Source organism: Erigeron canadensis, chromosome 3, assembly GCF_010389155.1.
Source record: "Erigeron canadensis isolate Cc75 chromosome 3, C_canadensis_v1, whole genome shotgun sequence".
NCBI lineage: Eukaryota > Viridiplantae > Streptophyta > Magnoliopsida > Asterales > Asteraceae > Erigeron > Erigeron canadensis.
In genome coordinates this window covers 1,695,060-1,718,282 of record NC_057763.1, presented here as the reverse complement: position 1 = coordinate 1,718,282, position 23,223 = coordinate 1,695,060, and the positions used below count along the sequence as shown (strand labels likewise).

At 31.9% G+C, this 23,223-nt stretch overlaps 2 protein-coding genes across 2 annotated transcripts; both read left to right on the top strand.

Annotated features, from left to right (window-relative positions):
• Window positions 1-3,359: 3,359 nt before the first annotated feature.
• On the top strand, window positions 3,360-8,513 carry LOC122593326 (uncharacterized protein At4g15545). The gene is made up of 10 exons (XM_043765720.1): window positions 3,360-3,783; window positions 4,022-4,090; window positions 5,485-5,538; window positions 5,993-6,056; window positions 6,196-6,267; window positions 6,949-7,185; window positions 7,281-7,326; window positions 7,544-7,622; window positions 7,706-7,836; window positions 8,302-8,513. The coding sequence occupies exons 1-9, from the start codon at window positions 3,493-3,495 to the stop codon at window positions 7,796-7,798; spliced, it is 1,005 nt and encodes a 334-aa protein (XP_043621655.1). The 5' UTR covers window positions 3,360-3,492; the 3' UTR covers window positions 7,799-7,836; window positions 8,302-8,513.
• Window positions 8,514-15,095: 6,582 nt separating this feature from the next.
• LOC122594389 (zinc finger protein CONSTANS-LIKE 5) lies at window positions 15,096-16,854 on the top strand. The gene is made up of 4 exons (XM_043766854.1): window positions 15,096-15,478; window positions 15,912-16,052; window positions 16,334-16,555; window positions 16,640-16,854. The coding sequence occupies exons 1-4, from the start codon at window positions 15,107-15,109 to the stop codon at window positions 16,718-16,720; spliced, it is 816 nt and encodes a 271-aa protein (XP_043622789.1). The 5' UTR covers window positions 15,096-15,106; the 3' UTR covers window positions 16,721-16,854.
• Window positions 16,855-23,223: the final 6,369 nt, after the last annotated feature.

The window sequence follows — 23,223 nt, the reverse complement described above, 5'->3', positions numbered from 1 at the left end:
AATAAGTACGACTCTCTCTAACACTGTATTCTCGAGTTTTTCATTAACCATTTACATCAATTATCCACACTACTCGACGCCGTCTCTACCACCAACACTCGGCCCCCCACTACAACGGCATTGTCACGACCACCGCCGCATTGCGCGGGTAACGTGCTAGTATATCAAAAAGACATTCTCGAGTTACATGGAAAACTAATGAAAAGAAAAGAAAATACAAAGTTAATAGTGTTCTTGAGTTATAAAGAAAAGAAAAGAAAATAAAGGGAAAAAAAGCTATAACTTTACAATTATGTCCTTTTCTCCATAAGGTTGTCATTAGTTAATAAAGGTAAATTGGTAATTATATACATAATTTAAAAAGTTTCCATCCAAATCCTCCCAAAAATGGGAGGAAAATTTTTACATCAAAATGGCCTTAGGCTATCTCCAATGCTAAGGACGCTTTTAGGCGTCCTTGAGCTGCCACATCATATCCTTACAAATCCTTATAAATCCTTAAAATCCTATAATTTTATCTCTAACCATACAAACATCCTTACATATCCTTACATATCCTTTAACTCCACTAAAAACAAAAAAAATATAAGTAAGGGCACCTAAGGGCATGCTCTTGGGTAAGGGCATGCATCAAAAAGTCTTTAGTTTTGGACAAGCTTCAACCGCAAAGGATATTCAAGGGCACCTAAGGGCGTCCAAAAATATCCCCATTGGAGATAGTCTTAATTTTCTTTTCTTCCCATTTGTTTTCTTTTATAAAAGAAACTCAATGCAAAAAAGAAGAATTATCTAATCTTTTCTTTTCCTACCCTTAAAAGAAACTTGAGAATGACATGTAAAAGTTCACAATATTATTTAAAACGTAAAGATAAGTAAAATACGTGAAAAATAGGTAAGTAAATATACCACATAACAGAGAACCAGAAGGTTTTCCTCGAACTATAAGGCCTTTTGTTTTGAATTCTTTGTCATCAACAGGGTAGAGATTAACGTATTTGATCATGGAAGGACGTACATGTTGTTATTGCTATGGCGCTAATGTAATAATTGACGTTTTACTTAATATAAGTCACAAGGGTTACGTGATGGCCGTTGGTAGTTAATATTATGGTTTGTGTCAATGGTTGGTTTAATTTTGAGTCATTTTTTAACTCTTATGGTAGGTACCTTGGCATCTGTTATGATTTTGGTTTCCATTTGTGGTAATGTACCGATTCATCATCAATTAATTGTAGTGATTAAGCATTTAATAAGATTAAAATTATCTTTTCAACAAGAAGACTTATTATTTAAATTGTCTATAACGAACATGTATCGTCATATGCGTCATAGAAAACCATCTTTCATAAAAATATAAAATGCCTAATGATAATCCGTTTATCTCCTTTATTCTTCAATCCATATAAATATCTCTTTTATTAGATATAACTGTTCAATTTTTGTTATAACAATATTATCATTCCATGTCATTTATGATGAATTACATAAAAAATAAAATAAATCGGTATAACGCACGGGTTTCACCTAGTAATAAATAACTTTATATAAAATCAATGAATTTAGGCCACTATCTTTGTTTAATTTAAAAATCATACTCAAAAGTTCGGAGGGAAAGACAAATTTAAAAGCCGAAATCAAATAAAATATTTTAGAACTGATAATGCCAAAAACATATTGCAAATATAGTCCTTCTATAGCTTCCAAAGTTTTAGTTTTGGTCTATAGACTTCTATTATATGTCCGGTCCATCTGATATTTCTGATAATACAATTAACCAAAGAGTCTATCCTCCATCAATATTAAAACGGTACTTTGACGAGAAATTTATGTTATGGTCGAAAAACTACATTGAATATTTAATTTAATAGGATAATAACATGATATGATAATGCAAATATTGTATCTCTGGCCACGAAAATAAATTTCATAATTTTTGTATCTTATTGTAATTATTATACAAATGTTACATTTTTTTTTATATCTCGGTTAATGTTTTTCAAATTGTTACAAAATAGTTATATCATATAAGTTTTTCTTAGAGTGCATTCTTGAGTTTTATTTTGAAGAGATAAGAAAATAAAGGGTAATAAACTTTTAGTTTTTGTATTCTTGAGTTCTTGTTTTAAAAGAAAGGAAAGGGAAAGAAAGAGAAAAATAGGATGTTTTGATCCCAAAACTTTCTTGTCACTTTTGGCAAGATTTGGAAAGAGAAGTGGTAAAATTATTATTATACCCTTCAAACTTATATAAAGGTTTTAATTACTACAAGACTATAAATGTAAAATTGTATCTTTTTATTCTTTCTTTTCCTTCTTTTCTAACTCAAGAATACATTTAACTATCAACTTTCTTTTCTTTTCTTTCAACTCAAGAATGCCTCTTTTTTATGTAATTATCTATCCTTTCTTCCCCTATCCAATCTTCTCTTTTTTTTTCTTTTAATAAAAACTCGACAATACAGTGTTAAAGTTTCTAATTATGTACTACATGTGGAAAAGATCTTTCCATGTAAGTTTTTCTACTTATGAAAAAAAGAGTGGCCATACAACTTAGTTATGACGACACGATCGATGAATGTAGTTTTTAAACGTCTTAGTTTTGCTATACAAAAAGAAGTGGCAACACAACTTGTTGCCCGTTTGCTTTTTGTTTCTATGAAAATAAAAAAAAACTACTATTTTTTACGTGACATTTGCTTACAAATATATCGTGAGAGGTAAGTTATAATATCTTTGTTTTATGTGAGTGATTATAGAGACAGTAAAAATTTTGATTTTCATAATACAACAAAATTTGGATGTTTCTAAACAAACAATCTTACAAAAGCTTATGTGATTTGAAGTTTAAAACAATCACTTTTCTTGAAAAACTAATCCCGTTTCATAGTAGTCGTGTATATGAATACAATTTACGTGTTTATATTCCATATATTCACTCAAATCCATACATATATGTACCAACACATACATACATGTCATCATTTTAGTCTTGTCATAAATCTTTTTGGAAGACCTTTCAATGACATGTTCCTATTTTGCACGTAATATCCTTTTTATAATAAAAATATAGATGGATGTGTATCTAACACCTACAATAATAAAAAGGCAAATGATTAATTCTTTCTAATAAAATAGACTAAAAATCATCATAACTATTTGATGATAACATGTTAAGGAAGATTTATCATTTTCATAATAAAAAAGAAACAATTTATTTTCGGCACACATCTCGTTCACCGGTCTTTCGAAGAAAAAAGACAAAATGAGATTAGTTAGAGGACTACTTTTGAAACAAAATTTGTAAAAATAATAAAATATTCTATAGTTTTGTCCGAAGTAGTAGTTGTTGCACACTCATCTTCCCTGTCTAGTCTACCTAACATTAATTCTCACCAAATCTACAATTCAAATTGGGGAAAAAAATAACAGTTATTTTAGGGTTTCAAATTCAAAAATCAAAAACATTAAAAAAAAATTCAAAAAATTACACCTGATGTCTGAAAACAGCAGTAGTACAATTAGCAGCAGTCCAGATTTTAGTTTACCTGATGAAATACTATCAGTGATTCCAACTGATCCTTATGATCAGTTGGATCTTGCTCGCAAGATCACTTCCATGGCGATTGCTTCGCGCGTTTCGAAATTAGAATCCGAAGCGGATAAATTACGACAAAATTTGAATGAAAAAGATCGGTCTATTTTCGAACTTGAAGCCAAAGTTTCTGAGTTGAAACAGACTTGTCATAATGTTCAGTTGCGGTTGCAGCTTACACTTGAAGATAATGTAATTCTTAAGTTATTCGTTGCGTTCCGTTATATATATATATATATATTCTGTATGTATATATGTAATAGTTTTGTTAATGACAGCCCTTAGGGCTGTCAGTATTAATTAATTTGACGCATTAAAATTTGTCCTTTGTCTTGCGAAAATTCAGGGGACGGTTATTAATATGTAAAGTACTACTTTTTATGTATGTATTTTGAGTGTTGTAATTTTTTTTGTTTTGGTGATTTTAAAGGCAAAACTGGTGGAGGAACGAGATTCGTTAGCTATGACTACGAAGAAATTAGGGCGCGATTTAGCTAAGGTTTGATAACTTTTATTTTACATTTCTTCCTGTTTTATTTAGTATTTTTTATTTATTTTAGTTATAGAATAGGAGCTTATTAGTTTTAAGTTTTTCTAGATATAGGAAACATAACTCATAAAATACTAGTATACATTTGTCCACTCTCTTATACTGCCACAGAAACTGCCAAAAAGCATCGAAAATTTTTAAAAAAAGTTTCTTTTGAGACCGCCATATAGCTAGGAAATTGTCAGAAACTATTCGTCCCTGACTCATTGTGCGGGTGCCTTGCTAGTACTTTCAAATTTTTTTTTTATGAAATAGTCATTGTGGAGGTTTTGTAAATTTGAATCAGGAGTCAATTTCGTAAAGAGTTTTTGTTACCAAATAGTCATTATGCTTCCAAAGTTTGATCTGAAATAGTCAATGTGACATGTCACCGCCACATAAGCATGGCCGAAGTTTATGAAGTAAGGCGTCTAGATTTAGTATCTTATTGGACATGTCCCCTATGCCGGGGCTAATTGGAAAGTTTGTTGCTAATTTGCTATACCATAGCTTGACTAGTTGAACTTTATTATTTCCTTCAATTGATTGGAAATTGAAAATTGTTTATGTAGTTTTGTGATGTCATAGTTTGTATTCCATTCAGACTTTATGTGTCTATTTGCTGAACTGACAGTATTGTTCTACGTATCTGTACTCTGTAGATGATGAAAGTTGCATTATAGTATATTAGTTATGCTCTTATGTAGACTCCTAAGTTAGCTCTTGCAATAGATTTCTGCTTTCTTAATGACTTTTTTCTGGTTCATGCATTAGCATGTATTTGTAATTTGTCAGAATAAAGCTGATTAAGTCTTGATTGTCAATGCCCAAATAAGTCATATGACAGTGTTTTCTGATGTTAACAGATTTAGTGATCCCTACTACTCTAGTAAATTTGTTTGCCATACACAACTTCTAAAATGTCTTTCTCGCTAGTATGAAAGAGACCATATTTTCTACCAAGTCATGGAGGCAATAATAGTTGTTTTCCTGGAAGTTTATGGCAAATATTTTGAGCTAAAGCGCTATCATTACTCTGTCCATTCCAAATAGTGTCCACTGTTTTTTTTTTTTTAGTTTGTTGAGATATAAGTTTTAATTTAATAGTTTATCACATGAGCATGGCTTCTTCTGTAAATAGAAATCCTGCTAATAAGTAATACTCGTAACTATCTGCACACCTATATTTGTTAAAATGGTAATCAATATCTGAAGTGATGATAATTTGATGCTTGCATACAAACCAGAATTTTGCAATATGCTTGTGATGCTGAGTAGTTTCTTATCTATTAATTCATGGCAATGAGATCCTTATATGTTTTAGTCTAGTCCTGATAGTGAACTTAATTTATCTGTTTTGACAGCTGGAGACGTTCAAACGACAATTAATGCAGTCATTAAACGACAATGATTCAACTGTAAGATTTCCATACCATTATTCTTTTATCATTCCCTCATGCATTGCATTAATGAATTAAAAAAGTTGATGCCAAAAGATTATAGCAACTTTATTATCTCAATAAAGTATAATAAAATGAAAATTACAAGGTGAATAGTATACAACATAGTACATAAGTACCCACGTATTTCGCTTTACACAACACACACACACACTCACACATACACACACTATTGATTATGCTAAAGAAAGAGGGAAAATGGTTAGGAAGTGAAAGCGGTTACTCAGTTAGATTCTTCCAGCAACTATTAGGATAATTTTGCTAATACCCACTGGTCAATGTATGTTCATATAACTTCTTAACATTATTTTTCTCACACATATGATGGCTCTGATAATACTTTTGGTTTATTTGATACTAAACTCTGATTCTGCTCAACTAACTTTAACCTTTATATAATGTTTATTGTCAGCAATCAGCAACTATAGATATACGAACATATGACCAATCTGCCACCAGGGCTTATTCGGTTAAAGGTAAATCTTATGTTTGATTTGAAATATTCTGCACCTCTTTATCTTCTTTGACAAGTAGTGATGGTTTTAGATAGTGTTCCATGGTCTTATGCCTTCCATTTTGGTTGTAATGTGCTCCCAATATACTCTTACCCTACAGAAGAGGAGACTAACGGTTATAGAAGGCACCGCTCTTTTAGTGGCTCTACAGATGGACATATACCTGATGACGGTATGAAAACTTTTTCTCTGTGATAGTTGTGTGATGATGTGTGGCTCCCACTTAGGGAGTGTTTGGATGTGCTTTATACTTCTATAAATCCAATTATTTGCTTACGGTGACTTGAAGCTGTAACAATCAATTTTTAGTGTTTAGATGAATTGGGTTCATGTTGTGGTTATCTGATTTTAAAAGGTCAAATAATCAGTTCCATACCTGCTGCAACAAAGTTTACTATATAGAAAAAAAAAAATTAAGATTTTACTTTTGACTTCTTTAACTCTTATTTTAATTAATGAAAAGTATTGTCAAAATATGTAACTACACGAATTTTATGTAACAATGTTATATAAAAAACTTGCTGTGTGAATAATCTTCAAGTTGATAAAAACAAGTTGGCAGATTTTAGTTTTGATTACTTTTGGAAACCAGAAATATGTTCATTTTTAAAACATCATTTTACTTGTTAGTTTCTTAGCTAAGGCGTTGTTTTTCCGAAAGCATTAACAACTGTATATCTGATTTCTACAACTTTAAGTAGTAGGATCACATCCAAACACTATTTGTCAAAATTCATTTTATGACAGTGATTTATTGTTATGATTATGATTATATAATATCACATTATTAGTCCAAAATGCAAATCCAAATCCAAACAATTAATCTCTTACAATGCTAATTGTCAAATTACAGCCTCAAAGCATGCTGGTCAAAGGTTTTCTGTGACACCATACATGAGTAACCGTGTAACACCAAGTGGAACTCCAAAAACAATCTCTACAAGTGTGTCTCCTAGAAGATATTCTGCTTCTGGTACTACATCCCCAACAAAAAGCCAATATGAAGGGCGTAGTACAATGTCATCATGGTACTCATCGAGTCAGCAATCTTCAGCTGGAAACTCTCCTCCTCGTGGTCCCCCACTGCCAGGTTTAAGGCTTATAACCATAGGAAATCTGCTAGTTTTGTTCCATGTCTACTTTTTTTGTCGTCTCTTTCTTTATCTCACACGAGTTTTTTTGAAGGCCGTGCCTCCAAAATTGATGGAAAGGAGGTCTTCCGTCAAGCAAGGTGAGTTCTAATCATGGATGCTTATGATGCTTTTATGTATGTGAAATTTTGAATAATCTGAATAGGTCCTTGGACATATATTTAATCATTCAAAAAGGAAAAAGAGAAGGAATTTTGCCCAGTAGTTTGTTGCTGCTTCAATTACCCAATTTCATGAATGCACTATTGAATTTTATAAGTGGCGATTCACTAATAAATGCTAAATATGTGTACCCAGGAGTCGTCTATCTTATGAGCAATTCAGCGCTTTTTTAGCAAATATAAAGGAGTTAAATGCTCAAAAGCAATCCCGTGAGGTGAGTAGTACTGCTTATGTTTCAATGTCAGTAGACCTCCATTTGCGAATTTGCTATTTATCTTGCTCTTTTTATATTTTCAGGAGACTTTGAAGAAAGCAGAAGAAATATTCGGAACTGATAACAAAGATCTGTATTTATCATTTCAAGCTCTGCTAAATCGCAATAAGCAATAAGTGTATCATATGTTGCAGATGTACCTTCTTGATAAGACGTGAGTGTCTCACTTCTCTGTGTGTTAAGTAAGTTTAAATATAAATTATTAGAGGTGGCCACAGGCAGGCACAGGTAGCCGTCAAAATGGTTCTGTGTCAAAACAAGTAAGCTTTTGGTCTGGTTCGAGTCTACCTGAAATGGCTTGTTATGGGTTATTCTTGTATTAAAGATTTAAAGGTTTACACAAAATATTTTTTTTACAGTAATCTAGTTTTCATATAAACTGATCAAATTAGGCTGTATCATATGCATCAAAAACATCTTTTGGGCAACTTTCAACCCATTTGATTTGCTTTATGTTTAGTTAATACTTTTGAATTTATCCATTTGACTTGTTACAGACATAACTAGAGAAAATGTCTTGCTTATGACCAAATGGATGAAAACTGCCACTTTGTGTCAGTGTTTCCAATAATTGCAAAATTTGACCTTCTGTTTCATTTCCTTGCTAATTTTATATCAGGTTTCCGGAGAACAATCAGTTGAAACGTAGATGTCAGGAGTAAACAATGTAGCGGGAAGCTAAAGGTTTGTGTAGGTTTAGTGTTTACTGATTTTCATGCCTGTATGAAATGTAAATTACTGAATTTTTAATCTTCAATGCGTACCTGAACCCATAACCAATGATTGATTAACCGTTTATCAGTTTTGATGGATGCACTTTTATATTTCGTACTTGGTATTTGTGACCATCTATTTGCAGGATATCATTATTTTGTTAAAGTACATTTGTTTTGCATATGCTAAACATCAAAGACGCGAGCTTGTGTCATTTGTTTAGTGCAACGCAAAAGGTTAATTTAGTATTTCACTTGTATGTGTCCTGTGTGATTCTTTCCCTTTCTTCTGTTGAGATAAGTCTCAACTAGTCATATGCATGTGTCTCACTTTTAATGTTTTAACCACAAAAGGTGAAGACCATGATAGAGATGCTCATTTATCCTTCATCACTTGTATATTGTGTCCCCATCCGTCTGTAGAGAATTTTTTTTTAAGATCTGATTAAATATTCTGTGAGTTTCGATCTTTGAATTGATCGTGTTGTTTAAAATAGAATATATTTTTTTAATAGCATCAGAGGCAAATGTGATGTTTTCCAAAACTAGTTAGTTTTAGAGACTTTTTTGCATAGTAATTTCTGTTTGTCCATTCTTGCCTATGTTTTTATGTTTCCCCTCTTTGAATCTTTATTCATTGTTTCTATTTCTAATTCTCTATGATTAGAATATCCCTAGAATTTACTTACCCAGATCCGAAAGAAATGGGTTTATGGGGTTTGAATTATATTTTTAGTGAGAATACAGTGTTTAGTCATAAGGTTTGGTGATATATAAGAATAAGACTAAGTATGCTTTTGCGTTACGTACATAAATCTAATTGTTCAAGTTGCAGAACTTTTGACCAAATTGGGGGCCTGGGATGAGTCCGGAGTGAAGATTCTTTATACCATTTGTTGTCTGGTTCGAGCTTTACTATAAATAGGGGAAGTTCGTGGAAACGGTCACAAGATATCATGCTTAGATTGCGTACATGTGAGTCAAAAACTCGTTTTTCACCTAAATAGAGTAAACCGCATCCATGTACTCATTTACATGTGTGTTACCCGCATGTTTTATAAGTATATCAGTCTGAAACTCGACCAATGAAATATATTTTATTGTATCTCTTGAGTTTGATTAACACATAAATTGGTAGTACCTCTTGACTTCGATTAGCACATAAATTGGTGCGTAGTGGGTATTAGTGCGATTGGTGCCAGTTTCAACATTGGTTTAACATGAAAAAATAGTTATTCAAAAAGTTGTTATTATCATAGTAATAGTAAAAGTAAATAATAATAAGACATGGAGATGAAGAAACATTTAGAAGCCGACCTGATTGAACAGATATATTAGATGTGTTGCAAAAAGATAAACGAATCACAATAAAGAAAAAGAGATAGTGTTGTACTATGTTGTTCAATGCAAAGAATATATAGACATATATAACATTATATATGTATATGTATGATTTAATATACTAAAATCTGTAGAATTATTATTTGCTTGTAGATATACTATATACTATTGTTAATGTTCTGTTTGTCCTTTTGCGTATATGTTTTTCTTTTCTACGCTTTAGTTGTATATGTATGAACAAAATCTGGCAGGTCGATTTGATGCTCATTCTATAAAATTCACTTTCTCAGGGCAAATTGCATCTTACACCAGCTATACTTGTTGGAACCCCTAATCAAATAGGGTGCAGCCAAACAGTTCTATATTTATCTCAAATTATTAGTTTTAATTGATTTGATGTAGACTATGGCATATCTCTTTGCAGCCCACTACACAATTGGCATCAATCGAACATGACTGTTTGGTTCTATGACATCTTGAATTTAAGGACTTGTTTTTTTGACCATCTTATAAAGTGACTGGCTCGACTGACTTTCATGCATGTTTGTTGGCAATGGGGTCATCATGTGATTAATCGGATATTCGAGTAACGCGAGTCATAGAACCAGGTGTCTACGGTCTAATCGGGTTAGTCTTGTGATTGTTTTCCAACATTTATTCCCAGGCTACCTTCTATCAATGGGGTCTGAACATAAACCCCTTATAATGAAATCAGGATGTCTGGCCGCCAGGCTACCTTGGTAGTCATTATGTTATTGTTTTTCTATGTTTAGATGTTTTAGGGCTATAATGCAATATAGGTACTAATACAAGTAATATATGTTGTCCCCTTTTAAGCATATTGTACAAGATGGTGGTGGTGAACACTTGTATAAAGATAATTAACTTTTTGGTAAAGGGGACTATGCTTCTTTAGAATCTTGAGGTTTTTATTTACGGCCAATAGGAAAGAAGTTGAGTTAAACTAATGATTGACTGATATGATTAAGAATCTATTAATGGTGGTTATTGTTGAGAAGTAGCCCTAGATTGGGTATACACTACCATATATACAAATCATTTTACATGGATTTTTTTTAACGGTTAATTAATGGTTTGTATCCTAAGAAATGCATCCAAGTAGACAGCCCATTAATATTTAGTGTATAATAAATTAGGCTTTGCTATTCAAAAACGAAAAAGTAGGCAGTCGTCTCGAAGATTTGAACCCTCGGTCTACGCACAAAAGAGACCTTGATAGCCAACCTCTTGATGTTTGCTTACTCGGATTTTCTTATGTCATGGCAAAATAACATTTAAAAATTGTTAGTCACATTGTACTTCTATGTAGGCATGGCACCCGCAGGTAACGGGTGCGGATATCTGTTTTCCATTACCATGTCCGCGGGTTTTTCTTGATCCGCCAATTCACGGATATCCAATAACGGGTTAAATATTTGATCCGTGCATATTATCCACGGTTATACAAGCTTGCGGGTAGATCCACGGGTTATCATTAAAAAAATAATATTTCTAAGTTTACTATATTTGAATTGGAAACTTAAAACAATTTATATATATGCATATTAGTGAGCTATAAAATCGAAATTAAACATAACAATGAAAACATATTTATAAATTGAAAGTGTAAAATATTATATATATATATATATATATATATATACATATATAGATCTAAAGTTCACCAATATCCTTATCACATATATACATATAAATTTTATATAAACTAAAAAATAGTATGCGGGTTAGATGGGTATCTTATGAATATATTCGCGGATTTCTCAAATGGGTATCGTGGGTTTGTATGACGGATATGGTATATCCATTATCCGCCCGCAACCCGCAAACGGGTACAAATTTATATCCGTTACGTATCCACAGGTAAAATTTATTGGAATTACCCGTCCATAACGGGTGGATATTTGCGGATCACGGTTTTTTACCCGTCCGTTTCCATCCCTACTTCTATAAATTTTAAACTAACCACTTGACCAATCTTTGTGCCAAATAACCCCATATCCACAATTGTGGGGAGGGGCGTTGAATTCGATCGAGTAGATGATCATGAGTTCGAGGCACTAAACCTCACTAATGGACCATCACTAACTCTGTTAGCAAATTAAAGATTATACTAATATATGTCGTGATATATAGTGGGGTGTATTAATTGCAACCTATTTTTTTTTCTCATCTTGCTTATATAACATAGTTTCCCACAGATTTAAATTCGTAGATAGAAAGATATATATTTAGGTCGATAAGTGATATCAAATGACCAAAAAAAAAGCCTCTACACCACATCAAAGCTACGTATTTTGCAAATGGCTCCTTTATTATCTATGGCTATTATAATTACATCAAAATGCTTGTTTACTAAACTGGAAAACTAGCTAGAATAGTATATCCTAAGTCCTGCATTGTGTCATCGATCTTCTAGTTTGAGATCAAACAATTAATTAACAAGCATGCATTATTGTTGCGTAATTGCTCATTTTGGAGGAACTAAAAGTCTTATGCATTCAGAAATCGGTCCCAAATACGATGAAATAGAATAACATACAACCGGGCACCCGATACTATATATATATATATATATATCTTTCTTTTCTACTCATCAATTAATCTTCTTTTGCATGTTTTTTTCATAAAGTGGTCGGGCATAACTTAACTAACAAGAGGTTCTTTAACTGTACTTTTTTTTTTCTTCTTCTTCTTCTTGTACTGTTCTTTTGGTGTAGCTGTAAAAATGATGATAGCAAAGATTCTTTTAGTTTATTATTAAAATAGCTAGCTAGTAATCATGTGCTTATACAAAGATCCATATATACAATATATAACATGTAAATATGAATCTTATTGATTTTAAATCAAGTAATCTTTACATAAACAATGTTAATATGAATGATAATTTATTTGAATGGTATATACAATTCTCTATATTAATTAAAATACAGCTAAACAGTTGAAAAGGAATCAAACTGATGCAAAAATATAAAAGTCATATGAATAGAAGAAAGTTTATAAGTCTTTTATTCCATGAAATGCAACACTCTTACATTTATTTGAATACCAAATAAAAGGAGTAAGAAACAATCGACTCAAAGAGAAGTTCCTTTAGATGTTTTCCATACGAGAAGCTAGGCTGCTTCAATTCGTTTCAAAACTTCCAAATAGTCCATCATTCACATAAAATCGACAATCTCTATAGCCTTTCCCTTAACAAGTGTAAATCACATGCCATATATATAATTAGGATCATGTATCGGTTTTGGGACTCAATATTTCGACGGTGTTTGGGGAGGTAGATTTAGCTAGACAGACCTTACCTCCACTTAGATAGATAGACTTCTTCCTATTTCTACCTAAATGGTTAGAAAAGAACATCAACTGCACGTTGCTTATCAGGTTTAAATAGTCTTATTCTTATGTGTACGTGTTTGGAAAGATTAATTAAGGATATAAGGAATGCTCTTTAGTATTCTCTTTGGCATGCCTTTCCGTTGTTATTACTTAATCCCATGTCCCAACCAAGCACCTCTTTTAGGCTTTTAGTGAAAACGTAGGAAAAGGTATAGAAGTGGGGTGGATACGGCACGTGCTAGATTCTAGGTCTAGGAAATATAGGTCAGATTAATTTCCTTTCAAAATATAAAATGATGGCCATAGTGGATGTGCGTGTGGCTCACACTCATTGCGTTTTGAAAAAACAGTCCTCGATCACTCTTTTGTTTAAGGGAATCCTATTCATTAATTTCAAGGCCTAAACATTTTCTTATTCGATACTATACTCTTATGTTTCCATAAACCTCCGTACTATTTAACATGATACATGGCCCAATCATCAAAATCAGATCATGTGTCTTATTGTATAATGTTCAATTTATTAGGTAGTTATTAATAATAAATTAAGTAGTAATGCTGATCTTGTATGAAAATATTTTTTGCATAGTTCAAATAGGGTTCTCCATTGCAAAACTGAGTTGGAATTTGACAATTATAAGTAGCTAGGTAGTGGAATTGAAAGTCAATTGATTGACATCTCGTTTTTTCTATCTTGGTCTCATCAATGGAAAATTGAGACTTTTGAGTTGTGATTTGATATATTAAACTTTTAAAGATTATACCTGCGTAATACTTACTGTTGGATGGTTTTTAGAAAAAAATAAATAAATTGTAGTGTATCTAAACTTCGTAAACTTAATATATTACGTACATGCCTAGTACTCTTTTGTAAGGTTGCAAAAGTCACTAGGTGCTCCTAGCTAGGTCGGTCGACTAAATAGTTGATAGTACTCGGGCCTAAACGGAGAGCTACTCGTGGGGTCAAAGAGGCCAGGCGGGAAGTAGTTGGAGTAATCGGGCAACTCCAATTAACTTAGCGACCTACCTTGTAGCAAGTACTCGGGGAGTACCCGGCTCGTCTCGGTGAGTTCTGCAACAGTGCTGTTTTGTTTTAATTGTTTACAAAGTCAGCTAAAGTAATAAGTTAATAAAAGAAATAAAATAATATTTGGAGATGAATAAAGAATGATATTGGTATCCTGCCAACGTACACAGGCCCGTACATATATATGTTGCGAAATGGTACATACGTAATTGTAATTTTAAGTCATAATTATATATGTTATCACAAATAATTAAGTTCACGCGCGGTACTTAAAGAGGTTGTTGATAATATATATCCTTAGCCCATCCTGGATCAACCGATTACCGATATGAATTGAAGTTAATCACAATCAAGAAACCATTTCTTTTAATTATTTCTCTAGCTAGGAGAACTCCATTTCAACTGAACCCAAGGGGATCCTTGTAATATTGTAATCAATATATTAATTTTTTTAAACACTAGTAATATATAGTACGAGTTAATTGTAAGTTGTGACAATATTTTTGGACAGTTCTATATATATATATATATATATATCATTTCGCCTCTAGAAACTTTTGGGTGAAATATATATGGAATACAAACATGATATTGGTGTCTATCTCATCATGCTCTTCGTTTTGTATGACCAAAAACAAAAATACAATGTACCAATTATTTAATGTTTTAAAAACCAGTTCGATCGAATATATTGGTTCAACTATAACTAGTTGAACCGCTACAATGTTAATGCTATAAAAAACCCAACCAAACAAATCATCAAAGATAGCTTACATTTAGTGAAAGTTAGGTACCATGGTTTGACTCATACATGACCATCAGAACTAACATTTTATTCTATATCAAAAATGTACAAAAATAAATGGGACCCTTTGCAAACTTCCTTCAAAGCCGCATGATGTCGTTTCCTTGATGCCTTGCTTATAAATACTCCCCCATGCATAACTCTCTAATAATTGTCACCACCCCATAACCCTTAACATATGGCCTTCTTCTCCAAGGTTCATGACAATTTCTCCGGCAACTTTCAAACTCCGGCGACACCGTTACCGATGTGGTGTGATGACACTACTATCTCACCTTGTTTCTTTGACAATTATGGGATCACAATGCCACAAGATTATGAAATCCCTACACCAATAATATCCCGATCGTCGTCTTGGAAGGCTTCAATTCCGGAGCGATTTGGAGTTTCTGATCAAATGGTGGTTCCAACTTCACCCACCGGATTTAGTAAGATTCCTAATGGAAGTGATTATCAAAAGGTTGAACATGATGAGTATTTTTGTAACGGCGGTGGCGGCTATGACTCCAACTCTTGGTCATCTAACTATCCCACTCCAACTAATAATTGGGTAAGCAAATTTCTTCCATACATATTTTTTAGTTAACTATGCTAGCTTTAATCTTCCATGAGCATGTTACATGCAAAACCTAATTAAAGTATGCTTTACTTCACATTTTCTGATGATAATAAGCGAGAAAAGAAAGAGTGTTACCTCCTTTTTGTTGTTAATATATGATGTTCAAACTTTTTAATAAAATTTTTAATTAGCTTTACCCCCTTAAGTCACAAATAATTATCTTATAAATTTTCCCTATATTATTAGCTCACAAATAATTACTTAATTAGGGTTGCACTATTGTTTAATTTTCTAGCTAGGTTTGCAATATCCTAATTTGTGTATACTAGGCTTGTAATATTTTGTCTTGTGATCATCTAGCGCCTTGCTAGTTGGTTTTTATGTGTAATAAATTTCTGTCGTTCTAAAAAAAACATTTACGCAGGAATCTGAAAGCCCAAAAACGAGCAAGGAAGTCGAAGAACCGACTCTAAAAATTGGGAGGTACTCCATGGAGGAAAGGAAAGACAAGATCATGAGGTATCTCAAGAAGAGAAACCAAAGGAACTTCAACAAGACCATTAAGGTTTCTTTTGATCTATCTTTGTTTATATATAGAATAAAATTTAAACCTTAGAACATTCGGTAGATTTATACCTTAGAAAAAATTATATATCCTTATAGAAGATGTGCATACCTAACAAAAAAAAAAATAGTGCATTCTTTGAGCTTAATTGTCTAATGATAATATGCATATCTTGATATGAAATCTTAGAAGCTAGATAGTGCTTCTAGAAATTCAAACTCAAGCTAGACTACTCCTTGTAACCAAACACTTTGTTAATGTCAAGATGAATTGTTGTGTAGTATGAATGCCGAAAGACATTAGCTGACAAGAGAGTACGAGTTCGAGGGAGGTTTGCAAAGAACATCAATGATCATCTTCATCAAAACGAGCATCAACACGAGCATCATCATCATCATGATCATCATCAACCGTGTGAAGATCAAGCGCTTCCCAATATATCTACTACCAATTATAATCCTTCTGAGGAAGAGATTCAACGCCAATACCCTAACAATTTTCTGGTATAAAATATATAAATGGTGTACATATTACACTAGTTTAATTAAACAAATACTAATTATTTGAATGTTAATTAATGCATGCAGATGAAGGAGGATTATGATGAAGAGGAAGAATGGCTGCAAGAAGCAATGGCTAGTTTGTTGTATTCACCACAGATTATTTAGATCAATTATTTGTTAATCTCAATTTTTATCTAGCTATATGATCGATCATAATATATATATCCTTCCATGTATATATATATATCCATTACGGTTTCAAGCAATCGATCAATGAAAATCAGTTTAAAAGATTTTTAGGGTCTTCTCTTGCAGTTTTATTGATTATCTGAATGTTTTTAATTACTATAGCAAAAATTAATTAAGAATGTAATTTTGTGTAAACAATTAAACCTCAGAAGTAATAAATTTGATCGAACCTTGCTTCACGGATCCCTAGAGATCGTAACAGTTTATGGATGTATTTATTGGAAGATCAAAGTACTTGGAAGTACAATTGGGGAATGATTAATGGAATAACATATGATTAGTCATGTCATTACGGGAACTAAGTGTAATTAAATGGTAATCATAGATTGGGTGATAGATAAAGAAAGTGAGAAAGCTAGAAAGCATAATATTGTATCCAGTCTTTGTTTAATTTATTCTTTGAAAAAGATGGTCTAGTAAATAATATCATGTCTTCCTTTTTGGGATTGGAATTGGATTGGATGGGATTAGATGCCTTTTAATATGCTCCTAGATTTCAAAGTTATACTACTTTTTGTGCCTAAGCTAGGTTTCCTGCTAAAACATCAAATGAACACACTTTTTTAAGTCTTGCATGCAACCCATTAGCATACCCATAATAGAAACCGATCGAACTTATATACAGTAAGTTAGAATCTTGACAAGTGTAATTACAATGGAAATTAAGAAAGTCCAAGCTAGCTAGAGGATTGATCGACTGCTTGGAGCACAAGATCTAATTAAGTTAATTTTGTATTTTTATATATATATATATATTGGACACTATTTCGTATTACTACTTATTCATCAAAACTACAAACACTATATCTGATTTCGAAACTTTTCCCTTCTGTACATTCTATATATTCAAGCAAATTGATAAAATTAACTTTTATATATATATATATATATAGGTTTTAGGTAAAATAAAACAAATATTAAAGTAAAACATATACATATAATTAAATAAAATAATGGTCCTAGCTAACTAAGCTGCCTCTGCCTACATAAAATTAGAACAAACAATTTCCTAGTGCATTTTCCCAAATGACTCAAATCGGCAAAATTCCTACTGTTCTTATCGCGGATTTATGATAATTGCCGGCCTCTAATACTCTATCCTAATTATACCCAAAAGACTTCACTAGGAACTTATTTTTATAAGCCATGATTATCATTTAAGTAGTAATTAGCAATTAGTCTTATTGATCTACTTCATTTCCAGTATTTCGATCTCATGCCAAAGTGCGCACAAAAGTGTAGTAGCTGTGATTAGATCGACGACGGGACAAAACAATGATTGTGTTTCGACCACAGGGGCCAACCCATAACAATGGAACCAGTAGCAGTCGACGATATAAATTAATTAAGAAAGTGGATCCGAGAATCTTGGCTATATATCAAAATCATCTAACCAATTAACTAACTTGTCCTTTGAAGCCAAATAAGAGCTATATCTAGTTTCATATCTGTACACCCCCTGTGTAACCAACTTTCACAATCCCATGTCATGAGGGCTAACTGTTCACCATGCATATATATAGTGTATATATATATACACGGGATGGTAATATAACATTGTACATCACCTCAGCTTAGGTGTGAAACACTCACATATTAGTTTTCTAATTCATAAAATTCATGGGACCCAAGAATTTATTTATTAAACAAAAAACTTTAAAAAAATTAGTATGTGAGGGGTTCCACACCTAAGCTAAGATGCCGGAACCTTATATATTCATTTTTTCCATATATATATATGGCCCCATTTCTCCACCACAAAATCAGCAATCTGTGCAGTAATCAAAGGTTGATGATAGCTACTTTGGTGCAATCTTTATAGTAATGGAGGTTGGTTGACCACATATATTATATATGGGTACATATCTCTATATATATATGTACATGTATTGAAATGGTGACACCCCACTAAAGAAAACGATGTATAAGAGCAATTAAGAATACAAGGCTGAAAATGAAACCATATATCTTTGAGATATATCATATATAATTGGAGTCATCATTATATATATATTATCATGGTTGTTGTGGTTGATTCATAACTATATCTTTCTTCCTGTTTTTGGGATGTGATTTGAGAGACATCAACTGTACATATATACATTGGTTGTTACTTTGTTAGTTAGTTGACTTTTGACTTATTATTACATTATTATTTTTATTCTTATTTATTTATTTATCTACTTTTTTAAACCGAAAGTGTTAAATGTTAATGATTTGAACGGTAGTGACATTCAAGGTGGATAGTATACTAAAAGTTGGAACCCACACACTCCGCCAGAACACGAGTGATAACATGTATGCTCACACGCTCAATAAGTAAATGACCGAAAATATTGGGAATCAAGATTCGATCATGGGTCTCCAAGCAATCATCAATCCCCCCCTTCCGGTTCATCCCCAAAAGAGAGCTCCAGTTGGCCATTCGATCTAACGGGGTGTTTGGTACGATAGAATAGAAAAAAGAGAAATGAAATAAGAAAGACTTCCCTTGTTTAATTAAACCCAAGAACGAAATCAAGAATGAAGAGGTGAGAATCATAATTGTTTGTATCAAACGACATAATTTATTCTATTTTCAAATACTCATTTTATTTCTCATGTTATCATCGTTGATTAACTCATATAACAAGTGGTTTGACTTAATTATTACATATGATAACAAATATTATAATTTTCACATTTTTTTATTAGTATTTTTGTACACTTAATATGTATGTGGATTCTTTGAAAAAGTAGTACTAATCGAATAAATTCCATGCGCTCAAAATTTTTTGCAGATATATGAATCTATTGATCGAGTTCCTCGAGTTTGATCAACCAATAAAATTACAAATTAAAAGAAGATGATACCAACGTCTGCTCCAAATTCCCGTAACTTAGAATATAAGGTTCTATGTGAAAAAACGAAATTCCAAGTGTTCCTGCCTCCACTATTAGTGTGTCTACATTCGTTTGCGTAAAACAAAAAAATATGCTGATGGAGGACGATCGAGCAATACTATGTGTCAAATCATGAGTAAGTTTAATAACAAGTTTTTACCCAATTAAGCTTAATTAAAGCATTTCGTTTTGAAAAATGTAAGCTCTTTTTAAAAATATGAAGTATTTAGAATTAACTTCGTACTAAAATCTTTAAAATAAAAACTACACTAAACGTTGTAAAAGAATTGAAGCTTACTTTCGCTACAAATAATGTTATATTTGTTCACACTTTTAATTAGCGTGGATAAATTAAAATTTTGTCACGCTTTTGTGTTTGTAAAAATATATAGAACTAAAAGTGTGTAGAAATTTCTCCACACTAAAAAGTGTGTATAATTAAAAGTTCACACTTTTCAGTGTGAACTTTCATAATTATTTTATAACACCTCATTTGTCCACGCTACGGTTTTAGTTAGCGTGGACAAATGGGGTGTTACAAAATAATTATGAAAAAGTGTGAACTTTAATTTAATTCTACACACTTTTTAATGTGAATAATTTTCTAGACGTCTTTAGTTCCACATATTTTTACGCACATAAAAGCGTGACAAAAATTTTAATTTGTTCACGTTAACTAAAAATGTGGATAAATGCTTCTAGCCCTTGTCTCCAAGAGTCGGTTCCAAATAAGAAGGATTTAAAATTAACTTCATACTAAAATCGTATAGTTGGGTTGTGAGTACTGTTATTACAATAATCCTTAGAGAAATTATATATGATAATGATGGTAGACTGTCTTCCACTTCATGAAGAAAAGACCCCGGGCCACTAGTATATATCACAAAAGTAATCTTTTACGTACATAGATCCTACATGAATCAAATCTAGCTAGTTTTATTTTATCATAGAAAAATGGTCAACAAATCTATATACTTCATTTTTTAGTTAAATTTTTAATTAGTAACCTTTTTCCGAGAAAGCAAATTTCTTAAAGCTATAGATATCTTAAAATTTTATTAGTAGAACACGTACCGAAGTTTGTATTTTGTTTGTACCGATTTCGGCCCCCCTTTGGTACCGCCCGTGGATATAGATGATTAATATATATTAAATTTTTGATAATACAGATATTATGGGTTTTATACATTCAAATTATAGCTTCTAACATCAATTTAAACTATCAAAAATATTAAACAGATAGATAGACATTTAGCTAGGTTATAAAATCACCAACCTAAATTTGGTTAGAAACAAAAAATACAAAATTTAGTGGACTTTATAAATAAACATTTATATATGCATTAGCCAAAAAAAAAAAAAGAATCGAACGAAAATAAATAAAAATGAAAAGGTACGGTGTTTGAATAAGGAGTCTTTGATCGTTTTACAAGTAAATCGAATTGTGTTTTTTTGGTTAATTAAGCCCAAAGGTACCCGTAAATTGGTAACTTATTGGGCCTAGTATATTGGGCCCCTAATGTTCATCAGTAGTCTATATATAATAGTTTAAAGCAAATAAAAGATGCATGTTCTATAGTAGACTAGTAGTTGAGGTTTTTAATACCTCAATAACCTGACCTATCCGATTAGTCAAAGGGGCTAATGATGTTATGATGGTATGATCAGAATTTTCAACATTAAGTTGTTTTAATGTTCAAAATAAGTTATGAGCTTTTTATTTTAAACTTTCAAGTAATCATTTTATTAAAATGTGTTTACTATCCGACTCTTATTGACTAAACAGTCGTTAAGTTTTCGTGTTACTTTGACCCATACGTTAGGAGATTGAAATGATTACTAGTTTATGGTTTAAACACTAATATCTATAAAGGGGAGTAATATTAATACCATTTCTTTTGATAGATTTATCATTATTGTGCAAATCTAGTTTGTACAAGCATCTATAAAACTTATACGTTATGATACATCCATCAATAATAATAGTACGAATATCAGCTTCCATTAACAAACTTTAAACAGTAACAAGATACCGACAAAAGAAATGAAAAATTAAAACAAGAATAAGTTTCGGCGTTATATTGTACATAGTTTTAAAATTATGTCACAAATATAGATTCAACATATATAGGATGAAGTAGTTCTAACAATACCATGTTAGATAAGACATATAAATATGTTGTCACATAGTATGGAGCATAGTTAAAGTTTCGAGATTGAGCAAAAGTTTTTTGTAAATTTTTGTATCTCTAGTTTTGGTATATTGATTGTTAGTACCTTCTTCGTAATCTTTTATCTTAGCAAAGTCTTATTGTTAAAAAAAAAATAAAATGTTATTGATGTGTCACTTATATACTTAATTAGTTAATTTCAATCACATATAATAGCGTAGTTATTGGTTCCATGATAGTAAACTCCTGGTTCACTCAACACCCACCAAAATGGTGGGCACATGGTGGGTTTGAAATGCATTTGATTTTTTTATTGGGTATTATAAAACTATAATGGTATTATGTGAGATTTAGTAGGTCAAAATTTAAAGGTTAACAATTATTAATGTAGTGTGGATGTTATGGTAACAACTTTTTAAATGTTGTCAATAAGAAATAGGGGAAGGGGAGTACACCCTCCCCAATATCTCCTATTTTTATTATCTCTTTCTACTTGCAAGGAATATTACCTTCTCCTCCCACTTACCCTTTGACTTTCAATGGTCAAATTTTGTAGGACAACGGCTAGCAAGAAAGCCGGTGAGGAGAAACGAGACACGGTCCCGAAAGCACTCCCCACTTTTGCGTTATCGGCCACACGAGGTGATGTTCCCTTGGCTATCGGTTGGAAATTGCTTTGGTGTTTATGGCGCTCCGACCTCTAACTAATATAAAACTTTTTAATCTCTACTAGGATATATTTCAACCGGACATGTTTAAGCGGCTAAACCTTAATTTCAATTCAAATCCTCATTTCATGTTTAATATGCCACACCAAAAGAGGTTTAAACGAGTAGTAACAAGCATGCATCATATATTCAATTCCTTGGCGACAAAGTAAACCAGAAAAAGAAAGTAAAGTACACTGGTCTATGCTATGCGGAAAGAGGCCACCATGTTTCAAAAGAAACCTTAAAGATACCAACATAAACATATATGCATCATATTGTTTTCTCCATGTGTTTTGTGGACAAGATATGATGATATATATAGCCCATAAATATGGCATGGCATGGTTCAACCATTTCTAATTAGTGTGTTTTGCTTTTTGTATTTGTTGTTGTTCCAATTCTAGAACCATCAAAGTGGACCTCATATAGACCATCCATATCATATCATTAAAACCCGGCCCACCATCAAATATAAGTGTACATACCCGATCAATTTTTAAATATATAAAAGCACGTAAGACTTAACCATCATACTTAAAATAACCTTTAAAATATGATACAAATATATATTTTGTTTAGCTCAATCAAATCAAATACCATATATAGTATATAAAATGGAAGGACCAATAATTTATAAATTTACAATATGGTTAAT

Bases quoted from the DNA above. Each gene is read 5' to 3' on its own strand.
- LOC122593326 (XM_043765720.1), top strand. From the start codon at position 3,493: ATGTCTGAAAACAGCAGTAGTACAATTAGCAGCAGTCCAGATTTTAGT. The intron at 3,784-4,021 runs GTAATTCTTAAG...GTGATTTTAAAG, and splicing joins AGCTTACACTTGAAGATAAT to GCAAAACTGGTGGAGGAACG. The intron at 7,623-7,705 runs GTGAGTAGTACT...TTATATTTTCAG, and splicing joins CTCAAAAGCAATCCCGTGAG to GAGACTTTGAAGAAAGCAGA.
- LOC122594389 (XM_043766854.1), top strand. From the start codon at position 15,107: ATGGCCTTCTTCTCCAAGGTTCATGACAATTTCTCCGGCAACTTTCAA. The intron at 15,479-15,911 runs GTAAGCAAATTT...ACATTTACGCAG, and splicing joins CCACTCCAACTAATAATTGG to GAATCTGAAAGCCCAAAAAC. The intron at 16,053-16,333 runs GTTTCTTTTGAT...ATTGTTGTGTAG, and splicing joins ACTTCAACAAGACCATTAAG to TATGAATGCCGAAAGACATT.